Source organism: Rattus norvegicus, chromosome 8 (genome assembly GCF_036323735.1).
Source record: "Rattus norvegicus strain BN/NHsdMcwi chromosome 8, GRCr8, whole genome shotgun sequence".
NCBI lineage: Eukaryota > Metazoa > Chordata > Mammalia > Rodentia > Muridae > Rattus > Rattus norvegicus.
Window position 1 is genome coordinate 89,613,219 of NC_086026.1, and position 25,378 is coordinate 89,638,596.

The 25,378-nt window shown below is 38.6% G+C and overlaps 1 protein-coding gene across 4 annotated transcripts in view; it reads right to left on the bottom strand.

Annotated features, from left to right (window-relative positions):
• Tmem30a (transmembrane protein 30A) overlaps nt 1-24,203 on the bottom strand; it is a 28,447-nt gene extending 4,244 nt beyond the window's left edge. Inside the window, exons 1-7 of one of the 4 annotated variants that reach the window (XM_063265186.1) lie at nt 24,104-24,203; nt 19,726-23,657; nt 7,223-7,330; nt 4,250-4,357; nt 3,477-3,564; nt 2,449-2,598; nt 1,472-1,681 (exon numbers count right to left, since the gene is read on the bottom strand). In XM_063265186.1, coding sequence (XP_063121256.1) covers nt 1,472-1,681; nt 2,449-2,598; nt 3,477-3,564; nt 4,250-4,357; nt 7,223-7,330; nt 19,726-19,962 — 901 coding nt within the window. In that variant the 5' untranslated portion in view covers nt 19,963-23,657; nt 24,104-24,203. Of the gene's footprint in view, nt 1-1,471; nt 1,682-2,448; nt 2,599-3,476; nt 3,565-4,249; nt 4,358-7,222; nt 7,331-19,725; nt 23,658-24,103 lie in introns of those variants that run through there. The other 3 variants (XM_039081159.2, NM_001399760.1, NM_001004248.2) reach the window with 3 other exon arrangements.
• Nucleotides 24,204-25,378: the final 1,175 nt, after the last annotated feature.

Here is a 25,378-nt window from a genome sequence, read left to right on the forward strand (position 1 = left end):
TTTGGCTCAGTGGTAGAGCGCTTGCCTAGCAAGCACAAGGCCCTGGGTTCGGTCCCCAGCTCCAAAAAAAAAAAAAAGAATCAGTGCTATTTAATCTAACTCACAGTATCAAATCAACTGTGCTCCTCCTTTCTCTTTTTCCTCTAAACATTCAGGTTTCTGTTTTAACTCCATTCAACTCTGCTCTTAATTCCCTCCTTATCTTCCACCTTTACATCTAGCTCCTAATGCTTTGCAAGCCCCAGGTCCTGTCAGTCTTTTAGATATCCTACATCCTTCCTGAAAGTGCTCTCGGTCCCTAGGACTCTACTGCAGACTCCCTGCCATCTACAGAACTCTCAGTGCTACACACTTTCCTCTCCCACATTCTGTATTAGGCTACACACGGGCATGCACCAGTACACTGTACTGGATCTTTTTAGACACTATGAGTGCTCCCCTATATTCTGGCTGTCCTCTAAAATGAGTGGATCTTCCCAGCAGCTCATAAAGTGAGTCTGTGTATCCAAACTGCTCTAAGTGCGTAGAGCTTCAAAGCCACTGTTGCTTTCAGTCAGGCACTATTAGGCCATTTTCAGTTGTATAAACAATAGTCCAAGATCCAAAGATAACCTTTATTTTGAAAATAGGCCTATCAACTATTTACTATGCAACCCAAACTAGAAAAAACACAACCAAAACAAAAAGAAAACAAAACAAAACAAATAAAAACAAAAACCACCTAGGCTGGGTGTGGTTATGACACCTTTAATCCAAGTACATTTCAGACAGAGGAAAGCCAATCTGAGTTTGAGGCCAGACTATTCTCATAGATATATACAGAATTCCAGGCCATCCAGGGCTAGATAATGAGACTTGGTCTCAAACAAACAAACAAACAAACAAACAAAAAGAATGTACTTATGGTTTATTTAGATAAGAAAAAGTACAAAGATCCAACACACATTTAAAATGCTACTATTTGGAAATCTTTGTTTACTCTGTGTGTGTGTGTGTGTGTGTGTGTGTGTGTGTGTGTGTGTGTGTGTGTGTGTGTATAAAAATAAAAGATGGGCAAAATACTTTAAAACACTTAACTTTGTTAAGGGATAAAAAGAACTGCCCAGTATTTCCTTCTTGTAAAAGGCTGCTTCTGAGCCAGAGAGATTTCCCATTGGGAAAAGGCTTTGCTGTGCTGAACCTGAGTTCAATTCCTGAGTTCAATTCCTGAAACCCTATAAAAAGGTAACAGGAGAAAATCAAGTTCTCTATAGTGTCCTCTTACCACTACACATGTATCTTGGCACATGTGCATACATCATACATAAATAAGGCTTGATATCTACACAGAAATGGAAGTGTGAGAGCCCACATTCAATTACTAGCACCACAGATAGGTAAATGCATCTAGAGTACAAAGTAACATGTCACATATTTCATGAAATTCTTTTCAAACTCTATGTGTACACATAACCAAAAAATTAAAGGATACTGTATGTGATGTTCAAATAGTACTGTCCAGCTGGTAGTGTTGGGTGTAAATCATCTGTCCGCTCTATAAGACGATATAACTTACGAAAAGTAGGTAAAGCTGCAGTACGCATCCAAACAATAAAGTCTTCATTTATGAATCCATTATTACTTTCATCATCAGGGTCTAGCTCATATACTGGTTTATGCCAGTTTACTGGCTTTGTTGTATCTTGATAAGTTTGGGAGGGAGAGAGATGGAAAATCAAAATATTCAATTTTATGAACAGTTTCGATGAAAATTTACAGTACTAAAAAGAAAAAGCACAAAACACAATCTGAATATTTTCTTATTAAAAGGTATAAATATATCGGTATCCTAAGGTTATCTTAAAATTTAAAGAGAAACCAATTTTATCTATAGCAAAAAGTAAAAAAGACAGCTAATCTCTCAAGAGAATATAAAAAGGATACTGCGGAAAAGGCAGATTACTTCATGTAAAAATAAAGCATTAAATAATATATGAGCCAATAAGATGGCTCAGCAGGTAATGGCCTTTGCCACCAAGCCTGAGGACCTGAGTTCAATCCCCAGGACCCAAATGGTAAAGGGAAAGAACAGATTCCCACAAGTTGTTCTCTTCCACTCATTCACTATGACACATGTGTATAACACACACACACACGTACACACACGTACACACACACATACACACATACATACAAAATAAGTAAATAAATGTGAAAATAAATTTTAAAGAGAAATAGTATATTATAAAGCTAAGGCAATAGAGAACAAAACTCTATGTGGATTATAAATAGGGTTTGTTAAAACACAATCTGCAGTAGTTTGTAAGGATTACAGCTAAAAACACAGGAGAAATTCAAATAACAATTAAAGGAAACCATTTTCGTTATAATTTTAGTGCATTGACAAAACTTAGGTTACCTTATTAAACCTATTTGCTTTTAAACAAGGAGATATTGGTCATGTTTTACCTTTAAACTTTTCTTGAAGGCTGTCTTTTCCAGGTGGATTTCTGAATTTCACATTTTTATCTGTCCACCAAGCAATACCTTTTTTCTTCAAAAGAATTGGCACAGGCTTGGGATCAGATTCATTGGCAACCAGAAACAACTCTAACGTATCTAAGCACAAGAAATGGAAGATGTTACTAACATTCACCAAAAATCCATACCATCTGATTTGCTCTATGAGAAATGAAAATCTGGGATTTGTTCCAAAAGTAGCTGACAGAGAAGACATAGAGTTAACAGGCACCCTTTATTGAGACATGAATTAACCTTTGTAATTTTAGAATTATAGATGAATAGATGGACTTGTCTTCATTTACAACACATCCAGGTCACCTTCCTGAACTGACATGTGAGAAGGCTAAATTAATGCTGATCCAAACACAACTGGAAAGACATCCTTTTTATCCTTCTTTGGTCACTGCTGCATTCCTAACAGCTCCTGCTGATCCAGTTTTCTGTACCTGGTACTCAGGGTACAATAAACAAGTCCTTTTGAATATGTAATTCACAGAAACCAGGGACTTGGTGAAAAACACACAAAATAGTTCAGTAATGCTAATATGTTTAAATGACACTGGTTTTGGTGCACTGGATTAAATACATTATTCAAGTTAATTTTACTTGTCCCCTTTAAGGGCTTTTAATATAAATAAGCACTAGAAAATTTGAAATTGTATCTATGCTTCAAACTATGTATCTATCAGACAATGCATATCTAAGTGACCAACTGCAATCCCCTTTAATGGTGTAATTCAGCTAAGGTGGCTCCATGGCTTTTACTTTCTTGTAAGAAATTGAAAGATTCTATTTTCTTCTCAGAGACAGAAATCCATTCTCATAAAAGAATGCTCAAAGCCACAGGGCATTAAGATCCTATTCATGATCTGAGTAGGTGTCCTGAAGGTGAATTTCGTAGTTCCATTCATAGTCCTAGTCTATTCCATGGTTCCCTAACCATCTGTGTGCATGGATGTCCCTGCCCAGCGTACCGTTAAACATGCTGTTGGCAATGGCCCCACATGGAGCAATCGGTTTGTCTTCATTTCTTCGATAGGGTTCACATTCCTTACTTGGATTCTAGTTTTCAGAAGGAAAAAGAAAGAGAAACTATCATCTAGATCTCTGGAAAAGTGAGGAGCTAGCCCTAATTACTAATTAAAAATTCTAGCCTTGTATTTTTCCCACTCATAAAGTATATGAGTCTGTAAGGAAAGTAAGCTGTAAACTAACATCACATTTAAATACTCAAAATAAACTCTTTTATATTACAGTACTTTTTAAATAGAATACTTGCTTACCTGTACATAGCTATAAATGACTTATCAACTTAACATTTTGATTTTCTTATCAACATAGAAACCACAACCTCAAAGATTTCTGATTGACAAAAATTAGATGACCAGTTATCAATGCAGCTGTGATACACGATAAAGGGCGTCGTAACCTGGGAATAAAGATACTAGAGATTCTAGCTTCTTGGAAAAACCCCTTGGTAAATGTTCTCATTTATAAAATGAACACATTTTGGAGTTAAATCTTCATGTCTAAAAAAATAAACAATCTATAGCAGTCTACACCAATCTTTACATTGTACAGGACATTCAAGAAAAAGCACTTAAAATTTTCTATTAAAACTAGAAATGACATATAATTCTCTAATTTCCTCTAAGATTATTAAGTCCTTTAGCATCTCTCGATGAATATTTACTCCAGGTCCTTACTTCCCAGATGCCACATATCTGTATTTCCTCTTTCTACTTACAAGCAAAGCACTAGGGTCTCCGTTTAACTGGCTATCATCTCGGGATTTCACATAACGACGATGGTTTTGATAGAAATTAGACAGTCCATAATACATAAACACATTGCCCTAGAGAAAACAGAAAGGGGAAACTTTTTAACATAAAAGTTAGTATTTATTTTATATGTATGTAAAATTAAGCAATTCATGCTTTATTGGTTTACAATTTGTGATAAATAGGTACTGAGGTGAAGTAGCAACTAAAATTGTACAATTAAATATAAATTAACTCACAGTAGAGCAACTACATTCTAGTTCTTCAATTCTTAGGATGGCTCGCTGGGTAAGGAAATTGCTGTGTGAGCATGAGGACCTCAGTGTGGATCCCAGCGACATTCATCTCTAAACCCAGAGGTGGAGGGTGGCCAGGGAGAGGACAGGCAGACCCCAGGGGCGTGCTGTGCTGGCTGGCCAGTCTGGCTTAAATGACAAGCTCTGAGTCCAGGAGAGACTGGTCCCATGAATAAGGTAACAAAGGAAGACATGCACCTTTTACTACATGCACACAATAGTGTTCTCATCAAAATAATATTGAAAATATTAGTGTGCTCTCAGCTACTTTTAATATAAAGTTTTACTAATTCAAATTGGTTTTCATCCAATTAGCATCTATCTTTCAGAAGAATGATTAAACTTCTGATTTATTGTACAAGTAAATTATAAGTTGAATGAGAATGTACAATTTCCCAAGATGATATATATACTACTTTTCCTACTTTTTAAAGTTTATGTTAATGTAGCAAATATTTCATAATGACATTTCTACACATATATTTTACTTTGCTCATGACACTTCCTCCCACCTTGCACTGTTCCCCTTCTGCCCTCCACATAGTTCCCCAGGATACTATAGACTATTAGCAATTAGTAAATTATTAAATTAGTTGCAAAAATATACTATTATAATATTTTATAATAATCAAGAATGACACTCTAATGGAGGTAACTTCAAAATATCTTGGGAAAGAGTAATATACATAAACTTAAACTGAATTAACTACAAGGTGCTAAGAAACCAACTGACTACAACTGTTATAGGTTTTAAAAAAGGTTATCTTCTGTTTTATGATTAAAGCACCTATTTTTATATTTCTACCTTCAATTAAAAGAATTCTCTAAACACAGACGTGATTTATTTGACATAAGACTGAATACGGAAGGGTTTTGGTAGCAGAAGCTTGTGTAATCCCAGAATTTACAAGGCAGATGGAGAATCATTAATTCCGAGCCAGCCTGAGCTACACAGCAAGCCTAAGGTCAACCTAGACTACCTGACATCATGCATCAAAAGTAAATGAATGAAAATAATGACTGTTAAAGAGTAAACGATACACTTTTCCATTCCATATAAAAGTATTAAGGTGAAAATCTTTGGGAGAATTGTATCAAATTATGTGACAAAAACATGATAAAAATGTTTAGGAAAAAGTAGCATCTCAATTAAGAACAATAATAGTAAATTCAATTTCTAAACTGAAAAAGAGATCCCGTCAATCAATTCTGATATAAAATTAACTTTTAAGTTCCCTGAAATGGTTTTAGTCCAATTCAAAATCTGTGAAGAAACAAACCTACAGAGACAAACACACTTTAAACAGGAGTTCTAAAGTGCGGGACTCTGTTTGAAGACAGGATTTTGTTTGTTTCTCTGTAACAGCCCAGGCTGTCCTGGAACTTTGTAATCCAGGTTGGTTTCAAACTCAGATCTACTTATCTCTGTCTCCCAAGTTAAAATAAATATTTTGAATAGGGAATAATGGAACTTCTACCTTGTTCTAATCCTCTCAATTCTTCAATTCTGCACAGAACCAAAACTTACTGCATCTTTAGAGTATGCCCACCACTGCACTTTTCAGTCTTCTCCCAAATCGGTTTTCATATCTTAGTCCCAAAGGCACGTAACTTAGTGTTAGAGCATCTGTAACCACTAGATGGCTTCCAACCACCAGCAACTACTAAAGTTATTATTACATACAGAAAATCTAAATGACACTCAAACCTTGGTATGTACTGTGACAGCTTTGCTTCCTGAAGAATATTGTTTTGGAGCTTTTTGTTTTGTACTGTTTTCTGAGACAGGGTTCTCTGTGTAGCCCGGTCTGTCCTAGAACTCAATATGTAGACCAAGCTGGCCTTGAACTCACAGGGATCTGCCTGCCTCTGCCTCCTGGGACTAAAGGCATACACTGCCACCACCTGGCTCCTGAAGAATGTTTTTCAATTCAATTTTCAAGTATAGGGCAGAACAAATTGGTCACTATCCAGGCCAATTCTGGAATTGTATGTTCTTTCCCATATGCTCATTTACAAAAAGTAGAGACCAGTATTAATGTCACAGAGGCACGAATGCACATACCCACACCTGTGCACATACACACACATGCACACAGGTGAGGTCCAAATACCAAACTATAAAATATCAATACAGTTTTAATAAGTGTTTGATTTTGGGGTATTGTTTCACATCTCACAAAATAATTCAATCAACTAATGGGATGATCAATGTCGTCTTAAGACTTCTATAAATAAAAGCTATTTTAAAAATTAAGAATGAATCTTAACGGCTAAGGATTTATACCATCTAAAAAGAAATCAAGTACCAAGAAACAATTTTAAAATACAAGCACGAGAAAATTATAAACTTGACAAAAAAATTGATTCTTGCTTTTAAAAAAATGGATCATTGTTAATGAAATGCCTTAAATTTTGTCTAAAAAATACTAAAAGGCAAAAATTCAAATAAATATATTTAATTACCAGATTTAATTAATTTAATGATGCAACAAAGAAATATATAGAACAATTTTCAAATGTCTATGGATCCCAATAAACCAAGCTGATTTGTCAATATAAATTATCAAAAAAAAAAAAACCAACCCACTACTATTATTTTTTAAACATGCCGTTTCTAACAGATTACTTTGAAACACAGACCTCAAACGACTGTTCCAGTGTGAAGTTAATGATACAAACACAAGATGTCACATTCGGAGACAAACATTTATTGCAGGGGCTGGAAGGTTCTGTTCCAGTGTAATCAATCTGCAAGAGAAAAAGATTAAGCAAGCAGTTCCTTACTTACACAACCTGCTATTAAAAAGGGAAATAAGTCCAACAAAGCAATGTGGACAAAACCCCTGCTTTGTACTTTAACAGTCTGAGGCATTAAGAAGTAAAGAAGCCCCTCTTGGTTCATTGTTGTTCATAATCCTTTTTCACCTGAAGAAAGAGTCTTATGGATAAAACTGTCACTACAAGATTCAACACCACATAATGTATACAGATGTAAATGTTTGCAAGGTCTAAACTACTAAAACACCAGGTTCCTAGAGATCAACACAACTTTTCTTCTTAAATATGACAATTTTAAATATTTCACCTCTGCTTTCCACAGAGCATTTCCAATTTCAGAAAAAAGAAAGGGGGAAAAGGAGGAAAGGAGGAGGGAAGGAAACCTGTGGGTTCAGAAAGTAACTCATGGTAGAGTGTTTGCCTTGCATGCAGAAGGCCCTGGATGTAATGATCCCCGGAACCATCAGATATCACAAAAAGCTTCTCCCCACCAAAAACCTGATGCTAAGTCTGTCATCTCTTTGACCTTGGGTCCTGGGTATTTCAGGACAGGAATATCCCAGGTGACTGGGGTATCTTTTTTGCTCAGATGTGCCCCTTGATTCAAACCAGAGTTAACATCAAAACAAGATTATTCGAAATAGCCATTAGTCCCAGGAAGACCAATCCTTTGGTTAGGGGCTTTGGTCTAGGCAAAACATCTGTGAAGAGAGGGCTGGAAATGTATAGTTAAAGTACTACGTAGCCAACATTCAATCAAACATGCCTAATTATGCAGTCCTGCACTTCATCCTAGTGTTGTACAAGGGAGCCGTCCGGTTGGTAAGGCAGAGACATGCCGCACTGTGAGTACACAGAGAGAAGGCATGGAAAGCTTTGTGATCAGACCCCACCCACCCTTTGTGTTTCTTTCAAGAACTTTCCTCTTCTCACAGTGTATGACATACGAAATGAGGGAGGTCTATCTTGTGAGAGGCAGGGAAAATAAGGGATTTTGAAGTATGAAGTATCTTAGGTTAGGGAACTACTTTGTATCTAAAGTAAAGCCAATTACTAGAGTGTACACTTTGAACCTGTGGCCTCTGATACTAATTCGGTCAGAACTGAATTATACAATACCAGCTAAAGTCAGCCTGCTCTGGCAGCACAGATTTGTTTTTGCATTGTAAATAAGAAAAAAATGAAGCACTTTCTTTTTAGAGAGTACTTTTAGTAGAGCTATCTGTGGATGCATGGGCTATCCTATTGTAACAGTTTGGATAGTAAGTGTCCCTTCAAAAGTGCCCAGGTGTTGAGATCTTGCTCCTAGCTGGTGATGCTATTTTGTGATGTTCTGGAAATTTGGAAGAGGACCTAGATAGAAGCATGTTTCTGAGGGACAAAGTCCTTGGTAGCATATTATCGCTGCCCATCTCCTCTCACTATTTCCTGCTCACCTTCTGCTACATTTTTCTGTTACCATGATGCTGTTTTCTTTCAGACACAGAAAAAAGCAAGCTATGAGTGAATGTCTGAAGTTGTAAACAAACATAAATAAATCTTTTCTTCCTTGAGTTTTTTCTGGTCAGGTAAGTACTCCACAATCAACACTTCCCCCCCAAAGTGGTCTATTACAACAACACCTGAATATTGACATTATCGTCACCTAAAGTTTAGTTTCAGGTTCACTCTTGGTTGAAAAATTATAGGTTTAAACAATGCGTAATGATATATAACCTAAAATACTTTAACTGGCCTAAAAAAAATCCTTTATCTTTCTTTTGCCTATTCATCTTCTGTATTAAATCACAGTAAGCACCGACCTTTCCACTGTCCTGATAGTTTTGCACTTCCAAAGCTGGCGTCATACTACAGGTAGCCTTTTCATACTGGCTTATTTCACTTGGTAACCTACACTTAAGTTTCCTCTATATCAGTTCAGAATTTGATGTACTATATATAGTTTATCTATTCACCTACTAAAAGATAAGACAAAACTGATCTTGAACCCACAAAGATCCTCTTGCCTCTCCTTCCAGAGTGCTAGCCTAAAGGCCTGTGCCATGCCTAGCCAATGCTGTTACTTATGTCACTGGTCTATAGTATTTTGTCCCAGCAGCTCCCTCCACCAGGTGCTTGAGCATCTTCTTTGAGGAGGTTTCTAATCAGGTCCTGTGCTCACTTTTATCAGGCTGTTTCGATTTTATATTTTAAGTGTTCTTTTATATAACAATTATCAGATATTACTTTAAATTCTTTTCTGCCAGTCTATGGCTTATCTTCAGATCTCTTGATAAATAAGAGTTTTATGGTAAATAGTCCTACATGTTAAAAATAGAAAATAGTTATCTTTAGAACAGAAAATTTTAAATTAAAATCTGTACCTAGAAAACCATAGAACCACCATCTAAATTGTAACAGTGAGATAATTTTTAAAAACCTGCAATAACTTAAGAAGGCTTGGTATTATCAAATCATTACATAATGTTCTGTACAACTGTATCTGTTAACTAGTAGAACTTTGCTTTAATTTATTATTTTCACTGCAAATATCACCAATAAGCAACGCATGTAACAAAAATTAAATGAAGACAGGAAAGTACACATGAATATCATTAGACCTGTGTGCTACAACCCTGTACAAAGCCTGTTTATACATATCATTCCACTTACATACCAAATTTATGTCAAAATAAACCACAAAGGAAACTGCATTTTTAATTTCACATTTCTTCCTCTTAAGACTTATCTAAGAAATAGAAATTACTCAAATCACCCTCTTTTATTTTTATCATCACCTGTGCAAAGAGATAGACTTCACTTAACTAAACAAGAACAATTTGATGGAACTGGAAGTCAAATTATATGCTTCAGTATAATAAAACTCAACATTTTATTTAGATAGTTACTAAATATCAAATAATACTTAAAGCAGATAGCTAAAATACATTCATCACGAACTGCTGATTTTAACTTTTAAAATGCATCAAAAGTTACACCTTTTAACTTCAGATAACTCTGAAAACAGTGTTTTTAAAAGTTGTTATAAGGTGCTAGAGAGATGGCTCAGTGGTTAAGAGCACTTACTGCTCTTCCAGAGGTCCTTAATTCCATTCCCAGCAAGCACATGGTAGCTCACAACCACAGCAATGGGATCCGATGCCCTTTTCTGGTGTGTCTGAGTACAGTGATGGTGTACCCACATACATAAAATAAATAAAAACCTAAAACAAAAAGTTATTATAGTTGACTTAATTTGAATAGAAGCAAGGCACACTACAAAGTACTAGGACCATATAAGTAATGCTATAGTATACCATCAACAGTTAACCGCTTTCCTTTATACACATTATCCTATCTAATCCTTAAAGAAATCCTACTATGCTACCTCCATACATAAGAACATACTCAGAAACCTTCCCAAGTACAAGTCTAGAATCCAAGATCTCTGACTCAAGCCCAATGCTCCTTCTGCTAAACCATCTTTACCCGGGAACTCAGTCTACTCAACCAGAGGGCAGACTTCATTAATACAAAGAAAGAAAGCTGTCAAACTGGATATCAGAGAGACAATCAATCATTAGCAAAGGACCTGTACTTTTTAGAAGAAATAAGAATCTGAGCAAATCCAGAAAAAGATATGGAAAAAGAGGCAGCATTGGAAAAGAGATAAGCACAATGAGAACTAACCCTCTACATTGTGGAGAACTTTCACAATGGAAAGCAGAGATAAAGCTAAGAAGGTGAGCTACCATAACAACACGCCTCATTTTACTGATTGCTGCTATCACATGTGTTCAGTCAGCTATATATGAACTCAATTCAAGTCATCTTAAAGAACAGGAGCTGAAACAGACAAATGGCTCAGCAGAGAGCGCTCTTGCAGAAGGCTCAGCTTTAGTTTCAAGCACCTACAGTAACGGCTCATATCCACTGGTAACTCTAACGTCACAGGATCCAAGGCCCTCTTCTGACCTTTGTGGGCACTAGGCATGCACGCAAGCAGAACACCCATACATATAAAAATAAAACAAAACAAATACTTTTAAAAGTAGAATGGCCCTGAAAAGTTTATTGCTATTTTTCTTATTTTAAATTAGGACAGCTCTTGGTTCAATCCATAGCACCAAAAACTCTAAGCACCAAACAGAATAAACATCAATAAAGCTAGTCTTTAATCAGCTGGATCTGATGCTATTTTGGGTAGACAATGTCAGAAATTACTTACATTATAAGGTATGTACATAAGCATCTAAATGTAGAATTGCTGCAGAAGGGGGGGGGGGATGCTCCCCATTCATCTAGAGTGAGAAATGGTTTCTCCCAATCACAAATATCCTTCTACTCCTTTGCCCCAGGCAATAATCTCCATGTTATGCCAAGCCTAAGACACTCTTTACACTCTTTAACAGTTAAGTGTCATCATGTCACTTCAAAATAATGATCCCTATTAAAAGCCAAACCTTCCAGGTGCTGCCACCAAAGCCTCACAGACTGAACCCCTCTGCCCCTAGTGTCTTTTCCTCACAGCTGCTGCAAAGTTGGAAGGTCACAGAAAGAGTCCTCTACCCTCACACGAATCCCAGTGTGGAGCTCAAGGCAGCTAGATTCAGCTAGACTATAGTCACACACTAACTCCCTTACCCAGAGTCTCTGTGACCAGGTCAGGTAGCACAGGCTGAATATAAATAAGGCCTACATCGTTGCAGTCCAGGACCTCCCCCTTCTACAGAACCTTTAACAGCAGACACTTCACTCTACCCAATCCTTGTACGATTTGCTGTGAGACTAACAAATCTCTTTACTGAAGGAAGGAGCACTGGTACTCTAGAACCCTCCTTCTCTCCCTCTCCAAATCCTACAATTAAGCCCTAAGGAGAGGGGAGATAAAAACACATGCTCTACTCTGTCTAGTAGTTTTCTATAAACTGTAAGATAATATAATAGAGAGGAATTAGATTTTTGCTCTTCTCTCACTTAATCATTAATTTCAGTTCATTAATTTCTTTCCCAGCATCAGGTTTATGAACCTTTTAGGTCTAAGGAATGACTTAGCTATGCAAAACTGTTTAATGGCTTCCCATCACACTACCTGCAGTCCTAACACTGGCCCACGTAACGTACACCCTAACTGTACTGCTTTGACCTGTATTTGCCCCTTCTCACAGTACCACAATGGCTTCTTTCTTGTCCTCTTTCTATTAAACACATGCCTCCTTTTCTCTTTCTACTTCTGCATGGAGTAGTCTTCCCTTGCATATCCACACCATTGCTTAGGGCTCCCCAATACATGCCATTTTGTGGCAAAACATTACAATAAAAATCATTCTTATAAGAGTCTGAAACTTTTGTGGGACCTCACAGCAAGAGTTAATACCTTAAGGTCACTTGTGACAGCTAGCCTACTGTGTACTCAGCCTGTTTGTTTAACCTGCTTTTAAGAGAACAAAGTAGCAATCAACCTTACTTGCCTGAGATTTCCCATGCCCATGTATTGTTATAGGACCTCACAGTTAAGCTTTAAACTTTTAAAGCTACAATTTTTAAAGCTGTGAGGATTTACAGAAGAACTGCATTTTAAAATACGAGGTAAACATCAAACTTAGTGGACAATCACGGCTTAAAAGTGATGTTTTATACATTGGGTTGACAAGTAGGAGAGTTGTTAGTTAGTTTTAATCATTGTCTTGTAGTCTAGAACCACTTGGGAAAGGAATCGCAATGAGTGGTTGTCTAGACTGTGTTGCCCTGTAGGTATGTCTGTGGAGAACTGTCTTGAACAGGTTCACTGATACAGAAAGATCTAGACTAAAGGTAAGGCATCAATCCTTGTGTTTAGGTCCTAGATTATATTAAAAGGAAAAAGCAGGCGAATGCAATCAAAGGTGTATTCATTTCTCTCTGTTCTTGACTGTGAATATGACTCTTTGCAAGTTCCTGCCACCTTGACTCCCCTGCAATATAGACTGAAACCTGGAAGTGAGCTAAAATAACCCCCCTGTCCACTAATTTCCTTTTGTCAAGGTGTTTTATTACAACAGGAAACAGAACTAGGAAACATGCTCCACCACATCCAGCCAAAGTTTATCTTGGAACTACTCAGGCACATTCTGCATGTGCCATTCACATAGCAATGTTTAATTTTCCTCTAATATTTCTTTTCTTTACTTCTCCCTACCTAGTTTTGTTTTGTTTTATTTTGTTTTGCTCTCTGGGAGGGGGGCACTAATCTCTATGTAGCTAAGGTTGGCCTTGAACTCCTGGATCCTTCTGGCACCTACCTCCTAAGTGACAGGTCATAATACACCACCGTGGTCGGCTTGTGTGTTTGTCTTCCAGAGCTGAGGACTGAACCCAGAGTCTCACACGGCTAGAGAAGTACTGTCACTGAGTGACGGACGCATCCTCAACTACTTTAGTTACCTCCTGCCTTCCATGAAAGGATGCCCTCTTCAAACAAAGGAGGAAAAAGAACTCCTGTCACTGAACTTTTTAAATAATTCCCTATGTCCCAAGAGGTGCTTTGTATATGGAAAATGCCCAATACTGATCAAAAATCCTTGATAAACAGAATTCAATGTATAAGTTTTCACTACCAAATAAATAACCACGACATCGTTTGTCAGCTGAAAGTCAAGGGAAGTCTGACCTAATGAAACATGCCACATGGAAGTAACACTGAGCAGGTCTCAAAGGACAAAGTTTACGAAGGATAACAATGCTAGACATCAAGGGAAACAGGCCGTCAAGCACAAATAAGGACCCAAATCCCCTATTTTGAAAATTAACATGTTTTTAATGGCAAAAGTATATAAGGCATAGTTCAGAACAGAGTAAGCATAAACTCTTCTAACTATTTAAATCCTAATGACAAAACACCAGAGGCAATACGGACAGATGTGGATAATGAGATTAGTTGAAAAGTTCCCATCTTTGTTCACAGACAACTACGATCGTTCCCCTAAGTCAAGGGGACATTTCTTCTTAGTAATTCTAAAACCACAGCCTACTCCTCAGAAAAAGACTGAATTTAATGTGGTGATAAGGGGACTATGAAGGACATGCGTTTCTGCACTGTGTACAACGAGAGTTAGGAACTACTTTTGAATGTAGATTTATCTGAAAGGAAATCAATATAATACCTAGATAGGCCACATAACAAGATGCTGACTAATAAGATAGGTCACTGTAAGTACTAGTCAGATTACATTAAAGGGTCGTTTTAAGCACTTTAAGAATTTTCTGAAGTCATTAGAATGAGTAATTCAATACAACTATTTTGGTAGCACATGCTAAATTTGCCAGTACATTTCTTTAAAACTCTGAATCGGGGGAAAGGGTTAGTTTTGTCTCTATAAAAGACTAGGAAATAAATATTTTAGGCTGCAGATGCCAAGGAGAACTTTTTTTTTTAGATTTATTTATTATATATGAATACTCTGTAGCTGTCTTCAGACACACCAGAAGAGGGCATCAGATCTCATTACAGATGGTTGTGAGCCACCATGTGGTTGCTGGGATTTGAACTCAGGACCTCAGAAAGAACAGTTGATGCTCTTAACCATTGAGCCATCTCTCCAGCCCCAAGGAGAATTTTTAATCCTTTTAAGAAAAGAAGGTTTACGGGGTTGGGATTTAGATCAGTGCTAGAGCGCTTGCAAGCGCAAGGCCCTGGGTTCGGGTCCTCAGCTCCAAAAAAAACAAAAAAACAAAACAAAACAAAAGAAGGTTTGCACCTTTCTTGACAGATGAAATTCACGATATAATCACAACAGTTATATACAATTTCTTGGTAGCAACATAGCTCCACGTATGAGAAGAACTGAATTCTTTGAGGGAAATACCTTATATAACTGGTATTCAAGTTAGTTTAACCAAACTACAAATGCTCATCTGGAAAACCAGTCTCAGTTCCTGCCCACTCCCCATCCCCCCAGAAGAAGGAAAACAAAAGCCCTATCATGCAAAGCTCTTGCCAAAGGTTCCCTGTTTAATTAACTACCATAGTACATTTGAGCATTAAAAAAAATCTAAAAAAAAAAAGAACTTATCCTTTCTAGATTCTATGCTTAAGTTTAAGTAAAAACAAAAATTACGGGGCTGGAGAGATGGCTCAGTGGTTAAGAGCACCGACTGCTCTTCCAGAGGTCCTGAGTTCAGTTCCCAGCAACCACATGGTGGCTCAAAACCATCTGTAATGGGATCTGATGCCCTCTTCTGGTGTATCTGAAGACAGGTACAATGTACTTGTATATGATAAATAAATAAATCTTTAAAACAAACAAACAAAAAAAGACGAACAAAAAAAATTACTAAATGCAGATAAAAGATTTAATCTCCTTCAAGAACTTTACAATCTAAGGATTCAAATGAGAAAAATAGCAAATTTTTATCAGAAACACAAAATAATCTGGGCAAAATAACTGAGCATAGAATATTAAATAGGATTTTTTTTAAAAAAAGGAAAGCTGGGAGTTGAGCAAAGTGAGTATTAGTCCACTAACACTTCAACATTTTTAGCAATATTAACTTAAATATTTAGGTTCTAGGTATTACTGTATTAAATGTTTTAGCATACCCAAATTTGACTCTAACCATTAATTTTTCTTTTATTGTTTTTGGACACTAGATTTATGCCATCCAAGCTAGCACTGAATAACAATGTTGCTACCTCAAGCTTCCCCAAAGTATCTGGGGCTATAGGAATAGGACACCTGACCCAGCTCTCTAAGCATTAACTTACAATGATATCACTTCACACTAGTAATGCCTTTACATCAGTTACAAAGATGGCACTTTCAAGTTAGTTGTGTATCTTGGCCTAACCAAGAGCCTTAGCAGAGTCATTCAGTGCCTTGTGGTGAGAACATGCTTGACTCTTAATTGTCAAATTAAAGGAAATACTCAGTCTTATTCAGACATTAAGCAGGTATTCAATAAATATATTCATAACTAAAATATTTAGTGGTTAATAAAATTATCAGTGGTACTTTTCTAAAAAAAAAAAAACTCATTTTACTTAGAAAATCTAAAAACCAACTAAGTAAGAGCATTAACTGAACAAGGGAAGGTAAGAGGACACCAACTACGAGCATTAAAATGTAAAAGTGGCTTTTCTGGGAAAGGTGAAAGATTCGTTAGTTTTACATTAAATTTTCCAAGTTCTAAGCAAACACTTCAAGCCAAACATTTTGATTTATAAGTTTCTTCTGCCCTAGTAACCTGAACTATACTGCATTTGGACTACTGAGTTTTCAAAAGGAAACTTAAACCATGTTTTTTAAAAAAAAGAGCAGAAATCATTTACCTTTATTTTCTTTTACTTTATTTTTATATTTACTTATTTATTTATGTGATACAATATCATCTTTTTTAGCCCTATCTATCCTAGAACTCACTATGTAGACCAGGTTCAGAGATCCGCCCACCTCTGTTTCCCATGTGTGTAGGTGAACCAAATGGGTATCTGAGTCTTGCTGTACGAGGACATGATGACCTACAATTGTAGTTAAAGACAGCTGTGAGCCACCATGTGGGTAACAGAAATCAAACCTGGGTACTCTTTCGAAAGAAACCAGTGTTCTTAGCAGCTGAGCCAGCTCTCCAGCTCCTCCTATTTCATTTTAATAACCCTCAGAGGCTTTTAGTGTAAGCTCACAGCTAACAAAAGGCAGGGGATCGAGGGAGCGAGGGAGCTAGGGAGCTAGGGACAACACTTCCTTGTGGCCCTGAGTTCAATCTCTAGCACATACAGAGAAATGAGAATAAACATACAAACTCACATGTCCCTTTGGAAAAGCCCTCTAAGTTTTTCTAATAACTCCAGACCTAATTAGAAATAATTTTGCCCAAATTTTTATCATTCTATCTGCATGTGTTGATGTTAATAAATAATCTCCAGTAACTCCTGATTTTCATATCTTCTGATTTCAATTATGGCATTTTTAGTATAGCATTGTTTAAGTCAGAGTTAAGATGGAAGTCACAATTTCAGAATGGACGGCATCTTAAGGATCACCCACTCTAATTCTTTTAGTGTATGAAGAGCAGCACACAAACACTCAGGGCCCATCACCAACTAGAGTGAGAGTTTCGCCTCTACACCAACTCTTAACTCCAATGTCCCTCCGAGCAAACTACAGTGTACTCTTAAAACCAAGGCCACACTAAGCACAAGAAATTTTCATTTCACTAATAAATAAGTGTACAGAACATTACTTTAGAACCCAAAAGTTTTAAAGAAAATTATTTTCTTTTTTAAAAAAGATTTATTTTATGTATATGAACATTCTGTAGCTGTCTTCAGACACACCAGAAGAGGGCATCAAATCCCATTACAGATGTTTGTGAGCCACCATGTGGTTGCTGGGAATTGAACTCAGGACCTTTGAAAGAGCAGTCAGTGCTCTTAACTGCTGAGCCATCTCTCCAGCCCCAGAAAATTATTTCATACTGGAGTAAACAATACTAGTTTCTTAAGCAATTTAGTAAATATTCATATACAATCTAAATCATTGTTGCTTTCATGTTAATATTTAAGTTTAAATAAGGTGATTCAAATTTCTAATGCTTAGGACGAATTCCATTATATTTACTACCGTTTTAGTAAGGATCTTTAGTAAGCAGTGTAAGAGCTTACACTTTGGAACCAGGACAATAGCACTCTCAAACAGTCCAGTCCTAACTCAAGCTAATCTTTAGCTCTCATCTGTTGATGGGTCATATCTATTTTGCTTCTACTTGTGAAATCTTAGAAGAAATCCATTATTCTATTTATTTTAGAGATGAGGCAACTAACCTTCAGAGAAAGTAAGACAAATACCCCAAATCTGAGCTAATTAAAAACTGCAGAGGGGTTGGGGATTTAGCTCAGTGGTAGAGCGCTTGCCTAGCAAGCACAAAGCCCTGGGTTCGATCCTCAGCTCCAGGAAAAAAAAAAAAGCTGCAGAGTTCAGGGTTTGGGTATGATAGGGGACAGGTGTTTTACATCTGAGAACTTAAAAAAAAAAAGTCTATAACATGTGTGCAGTTTTATCCAGTTGGACATACCTAATCTGAAAGTCTGTAATCCAAAATATTCTAAAATCAAAACTTTTCTCATGTCCAACCTGGTTGGCCCAGAGCTTCATTTACATTTTGGAGGATTTTGGGCTACATTTGAGTACTATCACAAGGCTAAAAACAGGAAGATAAAATATATACCAAAAACATATGCTGTGAACTTGCTCTAGTCAACACACTGAAAATAATCCTTAATGAAAGATTTAAAAAATACACTCTATAGATATTATTCTTACTTTCATTAACACTGAAGCACTGTGCACTTTAAAAAAAAAAAAAATGTAGCCACCTTACTTTAAGCAAGCTGGAAAGGCACCAAAACTCCCTAGCTAAAATGACTGGGGACGTCCAATTAAATCACATGTATTATTTATTTTAAAATTATGTAGACAAAAATATATGTTTACAACAAGAGAAAAAAGTGGGTTTACTCAACATCACTCTTGCCAATTCAAACAGATCACAACTCCCCTAAAATATGAAGGAGAGCTTGCGGGCATCTAACCCTGTACGCCACACAGCACTCACATTCTGCTGTCAACCAATCTTTACTGATGTGGACCGATAAATATGCAGAGACTGCTGCACCAGCACAAATCAAAATGTTTCCCCCAGCAGAGGGTTTCTATCATGTCTAAATATTCCAAAAACAAACAAAAACACAAAAAACAAAACAAAACAAAACCCAATGCCAGTGAAATCGTTTATAGATTATTTCGTGTGGAATCACTGACTCACACATTTTAAAAATCAAGCGGGGAGATCTGGGGCCACTGTGATACACAATTAGAAATGAATACAGACTAAAAGCAAACCAGGACTCAAGTTTCCTGCTTTTAACCACATCGTGGCCAACAACTAAATATATCTAATTAGCTCAAAATGAAAGTTACTTGTGTGTGCCCTGTATGACTTAATTTCTTCACAGAAGAATCAATATCTTTAAGACTCCGGGTTCCTTCATGCAACCAATTTGTTAATCTCGGTGTCCCAGAATGATCCCCACCCAAATAACAACAGTCTGCCCCTGTAACTTGCCTCAGGGTTAAACACCTAAATCTAACTTTTTCTCCTCTCCTAAAAAAACCATACACTCTACCTCTCGGAAACCCATGCAAACTGCCCCCAAAATAAGTCTCGTCCACCCGACATTCTAGCTTTATTCATTCCGTCTCCAGCCAGGTCAATCGAGAGCAAAAGGAAGCTAGCCCACAAAACTGCAAACTCAGAAAAGCCGCATAAGAAGAAACCGAGAAGAAACCAGAGGGCGGGGCCCGCCTGTCACCTTCCGTGAGCCAGGGATCACCGCCACGCCCCTCCCTCACCTCGATCTCACGGATGTTGTTGGAGGTGACGAAGATGCCGATGCCGATGGGAATGAAGATGAGGCCGATGATGAAGAAGGTGGGCAGCACCGTGCCGGCGGTGAGGATGGGCTGCCAGGCAGGCAACCGTTGCTGTTTGAAGGCCGTGTTATCCGGCCTCCGGGTCTTGGCGGCGCCCCCCGGAGGACCCGTGGGCCCGCCGTCCACCTCATCCTTCGCGCTATAGTTCATCGCCATTGGCCCCCGGGCTTCGGCTCGGCCCCGTCCAGCTGGGCCGCCCAGAGGACCTGCCTGCCGATCCTGACAGGAGACACGCAGTCGCCGCTGCCGCTACTACCTCCGCCACCCGCGCCGCCACCGGGGAGGCGGAAGAGGCGGGACACGCTTCTGCGGACGGCCGCTGACCGGAAGCGGGAGTCTTCAGGAGACGCCCCAGGGAGGGAGAGAGAGGAAATAGGGAGAAGATTGAGGGACGAGGGGAGGGGAGGGGGAGGAGGATGGAAGGGGGAGGGAAAAGGCGGACGCACCCTGATCATCTGCCCTGTGACGACAAAGTGAGGGGTTTAGGCCGGGCGCGCAGCTACGTGAGCGCATGCGCGGCCCTGGGCGACGTCACCGCGTCTGCGCACTGGGACAATAGCGTCTTAGCTCCCCGGGAAGACGCTACTGTTTGTGCACACTTCCTGTTGTGGTTATCATGGAGACCTCTGGAGCAGTCTGACCGGACTCGGTGACGTGGGCTACTTGTAATTTCGGCGCTGGGTTGACTTTTCTTATTAAGCCTACCCCTTTTCTGAAGGGAATTGTAGCGTTCCAGAGTCCATACGTATAAAAGGATGCAGCTCCTTTCTAAGTTTTAATTCGCCACTCATGAATTTAAGTGAGGTGACGTGACCCATTTGATCTTAAAAAAAAAAATCAATAATGTAACCTAGTTTAGCCCTAATCTCTCGCTTATGATCGATTTTCACTTATTTTTCTGTTTCCTTCACATTGATTTGGGAAGATTATTGTAAAACATGGTAGTGATTTAAAAAAAAAAAAAAAACTTGGTAATCAAAAACCAGAACATATTTTAACCTGCCAAGGAAATACTTATTGAGACTATGTGTAATCCCAGCACTCAAAAGGTAGAGGCAGAATAATTGAGAATATAAGGCCAACCTGAGCTACTAGAGAAAAAGAAGCCAGAGGGAAATCCAGAGAGACATGTCTCAATAAAACAAACAATAATTAGTAACTCAAAGACACTGAGGCACTACAGAGGATGCAAACTATAAAGCATGAAGTGCTAACTAACCTCCATCGATTGACTGCAGACTGGATTTTTTTCTTTTTACTTTTCTATATTTTACAAATTTTCTTTTATAAACATGTAAATTTACAAAAATAATTATATAGCATCTATATTTCAAAATCGTGTTTGAAATCCAGACTCTCTGACAGCAAATACCCACATTTAAAAATATTTGTCTACAGTTTTGACTTGCTTGGGTAAGTTCTTTGATCTTGGACTCCCCACCCCCCACCCCCCCCACACCCGGGGTTTTCCTGACAGGGTTTCTCTCCATAGACCAAGCTGTCCTCAAACTGATATAAATCATCTTGCCTCCTGAGTGTTGGAATCAAAGGCCTGCACCACCACAGCCTAGTTGATCTCTCAAACTCTTAAGGTCACTAGAATCTTTAGGTCTTTATCTTGCTTTAGCAGCCTAAGTCTACCTTCACAGTGGCTCAAATGAAAACCATCTGTCATAGTTAGGCATATCCTTTTATTTTAATGAGTTCTGTTGATTAGTAAAATGTTCATCACAGTGTTGGAGATAATCATGGAGTCTTTTTTTTTCTTTCCCCCCCACTCCTGTTTAGATCATCACAGTTGGATGTTAGTTCCTTTGTTTCTACTGTAGAACTTGGCTTAAACGGTGCTACAACTGGACCTTCAACTTAGAATTGAAAATATTCAGAAAAAAAAAGATTGCTTCTTTGCTAGTAAACAGGGAGACAATTTCCCATCATCATCTTTTACACTGTACTGAGTAGTATAGATACTATAATCAGGGATCCGTTTAAAGTGTATGGAGGATGTGCAAAAGCTACATTGTGTATAAAAGATTTGAGCTTCTGAGGATTGTATCCACAAGTTTCAGAACCTCCCAGGGAGGGGATGCTGCCAGAAACCTTCCTTTGCTTTAAAGCTTTGTGCTATTGTTGTTACCCGAGTAGTCATCTGATGGTTCCTGGTGTTACTTCCTCTTTCTTTAGTTTGCTCATAGCAAAGACTAACTGCCTGTTTTATTAAAAACTTCACTGGGGACCAGATGGTGGTCACACACATCTTTCCTTCCAGCACTTGGGAGGCAGATGTAGGAAGATTTCTGTGAATTCCAGGCCAGTCTGGTCTATGTAAGTGAAGTTCCAAGACAGCTAGAGCTACACAATGAAACCTTGTCTCAAAACGTATCTTTTTTTTTTTTTAAGGAAGAATTTATGTGACATTTTTGAACGCTGTCAGATCAATAATCTGAAAAGTTGGTTTAGCATTTGAAATGTAAGTTTTATATAGTCTTCATTTTTTTAGTTCAGTTACTACATTATACCACTATGCCAGAAAGGGGGAAAAAATGTGGAAGGATAATTTTGATGAAGAATGAAGAGAAGAAAACTAAAACTGTTGTTGGACTGTATGGCCACAGTTCACACAGGTTTGTATGTCAATCTCCTTCAGTACTTCAAACTGCTTTTCCTTCTTTATCTTTTAAGCATACCCAAGGGTTCGTTTTGAGGCTACCGATTAATTTTGCCTAGGAAAGTTGAAGATTAGAGTCACAGTTCTTAGAATACCCCCCTACCCAAGACATAGTTTCTCTGTGTAGCCCTGGCTGTCTTGGAACTTGCTCTGTAGACCAGGCTGGCATCAAACTCGAGATTTCACTGCCTCTGCTTCCTGAGTGCTGGAATTAAATGCACGCTGAGAGAAAGTCCTTAATAGGACTTTTCAGTATCCTTTGGTTCCACTACCATTCAGTTAAGCATAAATGCTTAGAGACTCAGGTGGAATAATATTTAAGGCTTCCCTGAGGGTTTTTAGGAAGGTGATGTAGACTTCGTGTGATACATTTAGTCTCCTGTATTTATTATACCAGAGTCTTCAAAACTGGGTTTGAAAATTACTTTTAAAAATTAATCTTTTTTTAGCCAAGTGATAGTGGCTCGTGCCTTTTAAGACAGCCAGGGCTACACAGAGGAACCCTGCCTGGAAGGAAGGAAGAAAAAAACTCTGTAGCTGGTCATGATGCAGATCTAAAAATCCCAGCACTTAAGAGGCAGAGGCAGGGGGTTGGGGATTTAGCTCAGTGGTAGAGCGCTTGCCTAGTAAACACAAGGCCCTGGGTTCGGTCCCCAGCTCCAGAAAAAAAAAAAAAAAAAGAGGCAGAGGCAGGAAAATCAAAGTTAGTCCTAACTATGTGAAATCTTGACTCAAAAATAAGAACAAAAACAAACAAAAAACCCTTTTCCCGTATTTTTTCTGTAGTGTGCTTATTGAACTCTTAGAATTGGATGTTTAAGAAACCTTTTGTCCTCACACTGAGAGGTTGTCTGATTGGCCAGAAGTCACCGCTGTTGCAGGCTCTTGCATAACCAGTCAGCAATCATAAGCCCTAGTTAAACAAGGTATTTTGATCTTGAGTCATTTAATGGAAGAACAATGACACCAACTTCCGGAAATTCGAGTAGACAGCCTACTAACTTAGTTTAAGAATAAGGTTTCATTTCTCTAAGCGGAAGAATATACCTCCGGCTAGGCCTCAGGATCCACATCTTCCATTGCTTAGAGTCTCAGTTGATTGCCTCCCCAAGGTCTCATCAATTATAGACAAAAGCTTAGCTTCAAAAACAGTGCCATCTGTAGGATGACAGCCAGCTGACATCTGTTAGAGGTATAACAGAGAACTTAATTATTTAAAGGGGAGTGGGATGGAAAAAGATAAAGGCTTAGCTTATTCCATGAAAATCAGAGAGGTAGAGAGAATCACACCTTTAAAAGTGTCCTCTCGTGTGGCAGACCATTTTTTTTTACTTCAACTTAACATTTTTCCCATTTTGACATGTTTTGGATTGTTAGACATCCTAGCAGTGGGAGGTACATTTTTCTTTTCATTTAGTCATTGCTCCCTATGAAGTTATAACTTTAACTCCAAATTCTGAGTTCAAGGGGACCCCCACCCCTGCACTTGCCATCTAGTACTGAATGGTATCTACTTACATCTGTCTTACTAGATAGATCTCAAAGCCAGAGACGCTTTCTTCATTTCTAAAGGTCCAGCACCTGACAAGGCTTAGGACATAAAACATACTCAGTCAACCTGGAGCTTACCTGCAGGCTCTCAGTGAATTCACATTTCGGTGGAAGAGACCACTTGGCAAACAGCCATGGGAACCATGAGCTCTTGGCTCTATGAGTCTACAGGGGTTGTATGAGGCCCTTTTATGATGTCAGACACTAAGCTTCAGGGAAGAGGGGCCCCACTCAAGAGAAAATAGAATGATAACCAAAGGAGACTTACGCTGAATGCTTTAATACTCCGCATTACCCTGGGTGATCAAGTTGTTCTCGAGCAAGGGTTTAGCAGTTTACATCACCATAGAAACATATCTCCAGTGCTCTGGCTTTCGGGGAGATTTGTTAACTGGTGGTCTGAGTGAGAAAGAGCCCCATGGGCTCGTGTATTTGAATGCTTGGTGGCCAGGAAATGGAACCGTTGGAAAATATTAGGAGATATGGCCTCCTTGGAGTAGCTGTGGGACTGGGGGAGGTATGTCACTGGAAGAAGCCTTCGAGGTTTCAGAAGCTCACACCAGGCCCACATTTCCATGGATCAGAGTGTAACTCTTAGCCACAACTCCAGCCTGCCTGCATGCAGCTGCCATGAACCTCTTCTCATTAGGAAGAGTTGCCTTGGTCCTGCTGCCTTATCACAGCAATAGAACAGTAATCAATACGTTATTTGTCCTACTGCCCACTGAGACCAGTGTTCCACGTGAAAGCCAATGCCTGCCCCTTTGAATGAGCACATTTCCTTGACTAACACATCATAAACTGTCTGGAAGCTTGCCTGCTGTGGGCCCCTGGTCCTTACAACCGCATAACTTCCTTTAGAATCAGTGGTCTAAGGTACTGGATACATTTACCAGAATACTTTAGTGAAGACCACACAGAATTGATACTCAAAGAGCCATTTCGAGGGTTAGAAGCAGGTCATTGTGTGCCTAGAAAGCAAACGGGGCTTGAGTTAATATGGCTTCCTGCAGAAGACACTAAAGAACCATTCATAAAGAGCAAAAAGGGAGGGAAAGAACACAAAGAAAATGGAGGAAGGAGAGGAGAGAGAATGAATGCAGTTGTGGTCATGGGAAAAGATCTCAAAATTGGGAAGATCGGGAACTTGAGAGAAGGGTAGGCCAGGCTTCATCCTAGCAGGGATTGCCATTTCAAACCATTTATCCTAAGAGCCGGGTGTAGCTCTGTGGTGGAACACTTGCTAAACATGTATGAGTGTTGGGCCCTACCTTGGGGTGTTTCCCTTCCCCCTCACTGAGCCTTTTAGCCTGCTATAGCAAGAAGTTGTTTACACCCTTGGCAGCTGCTCTT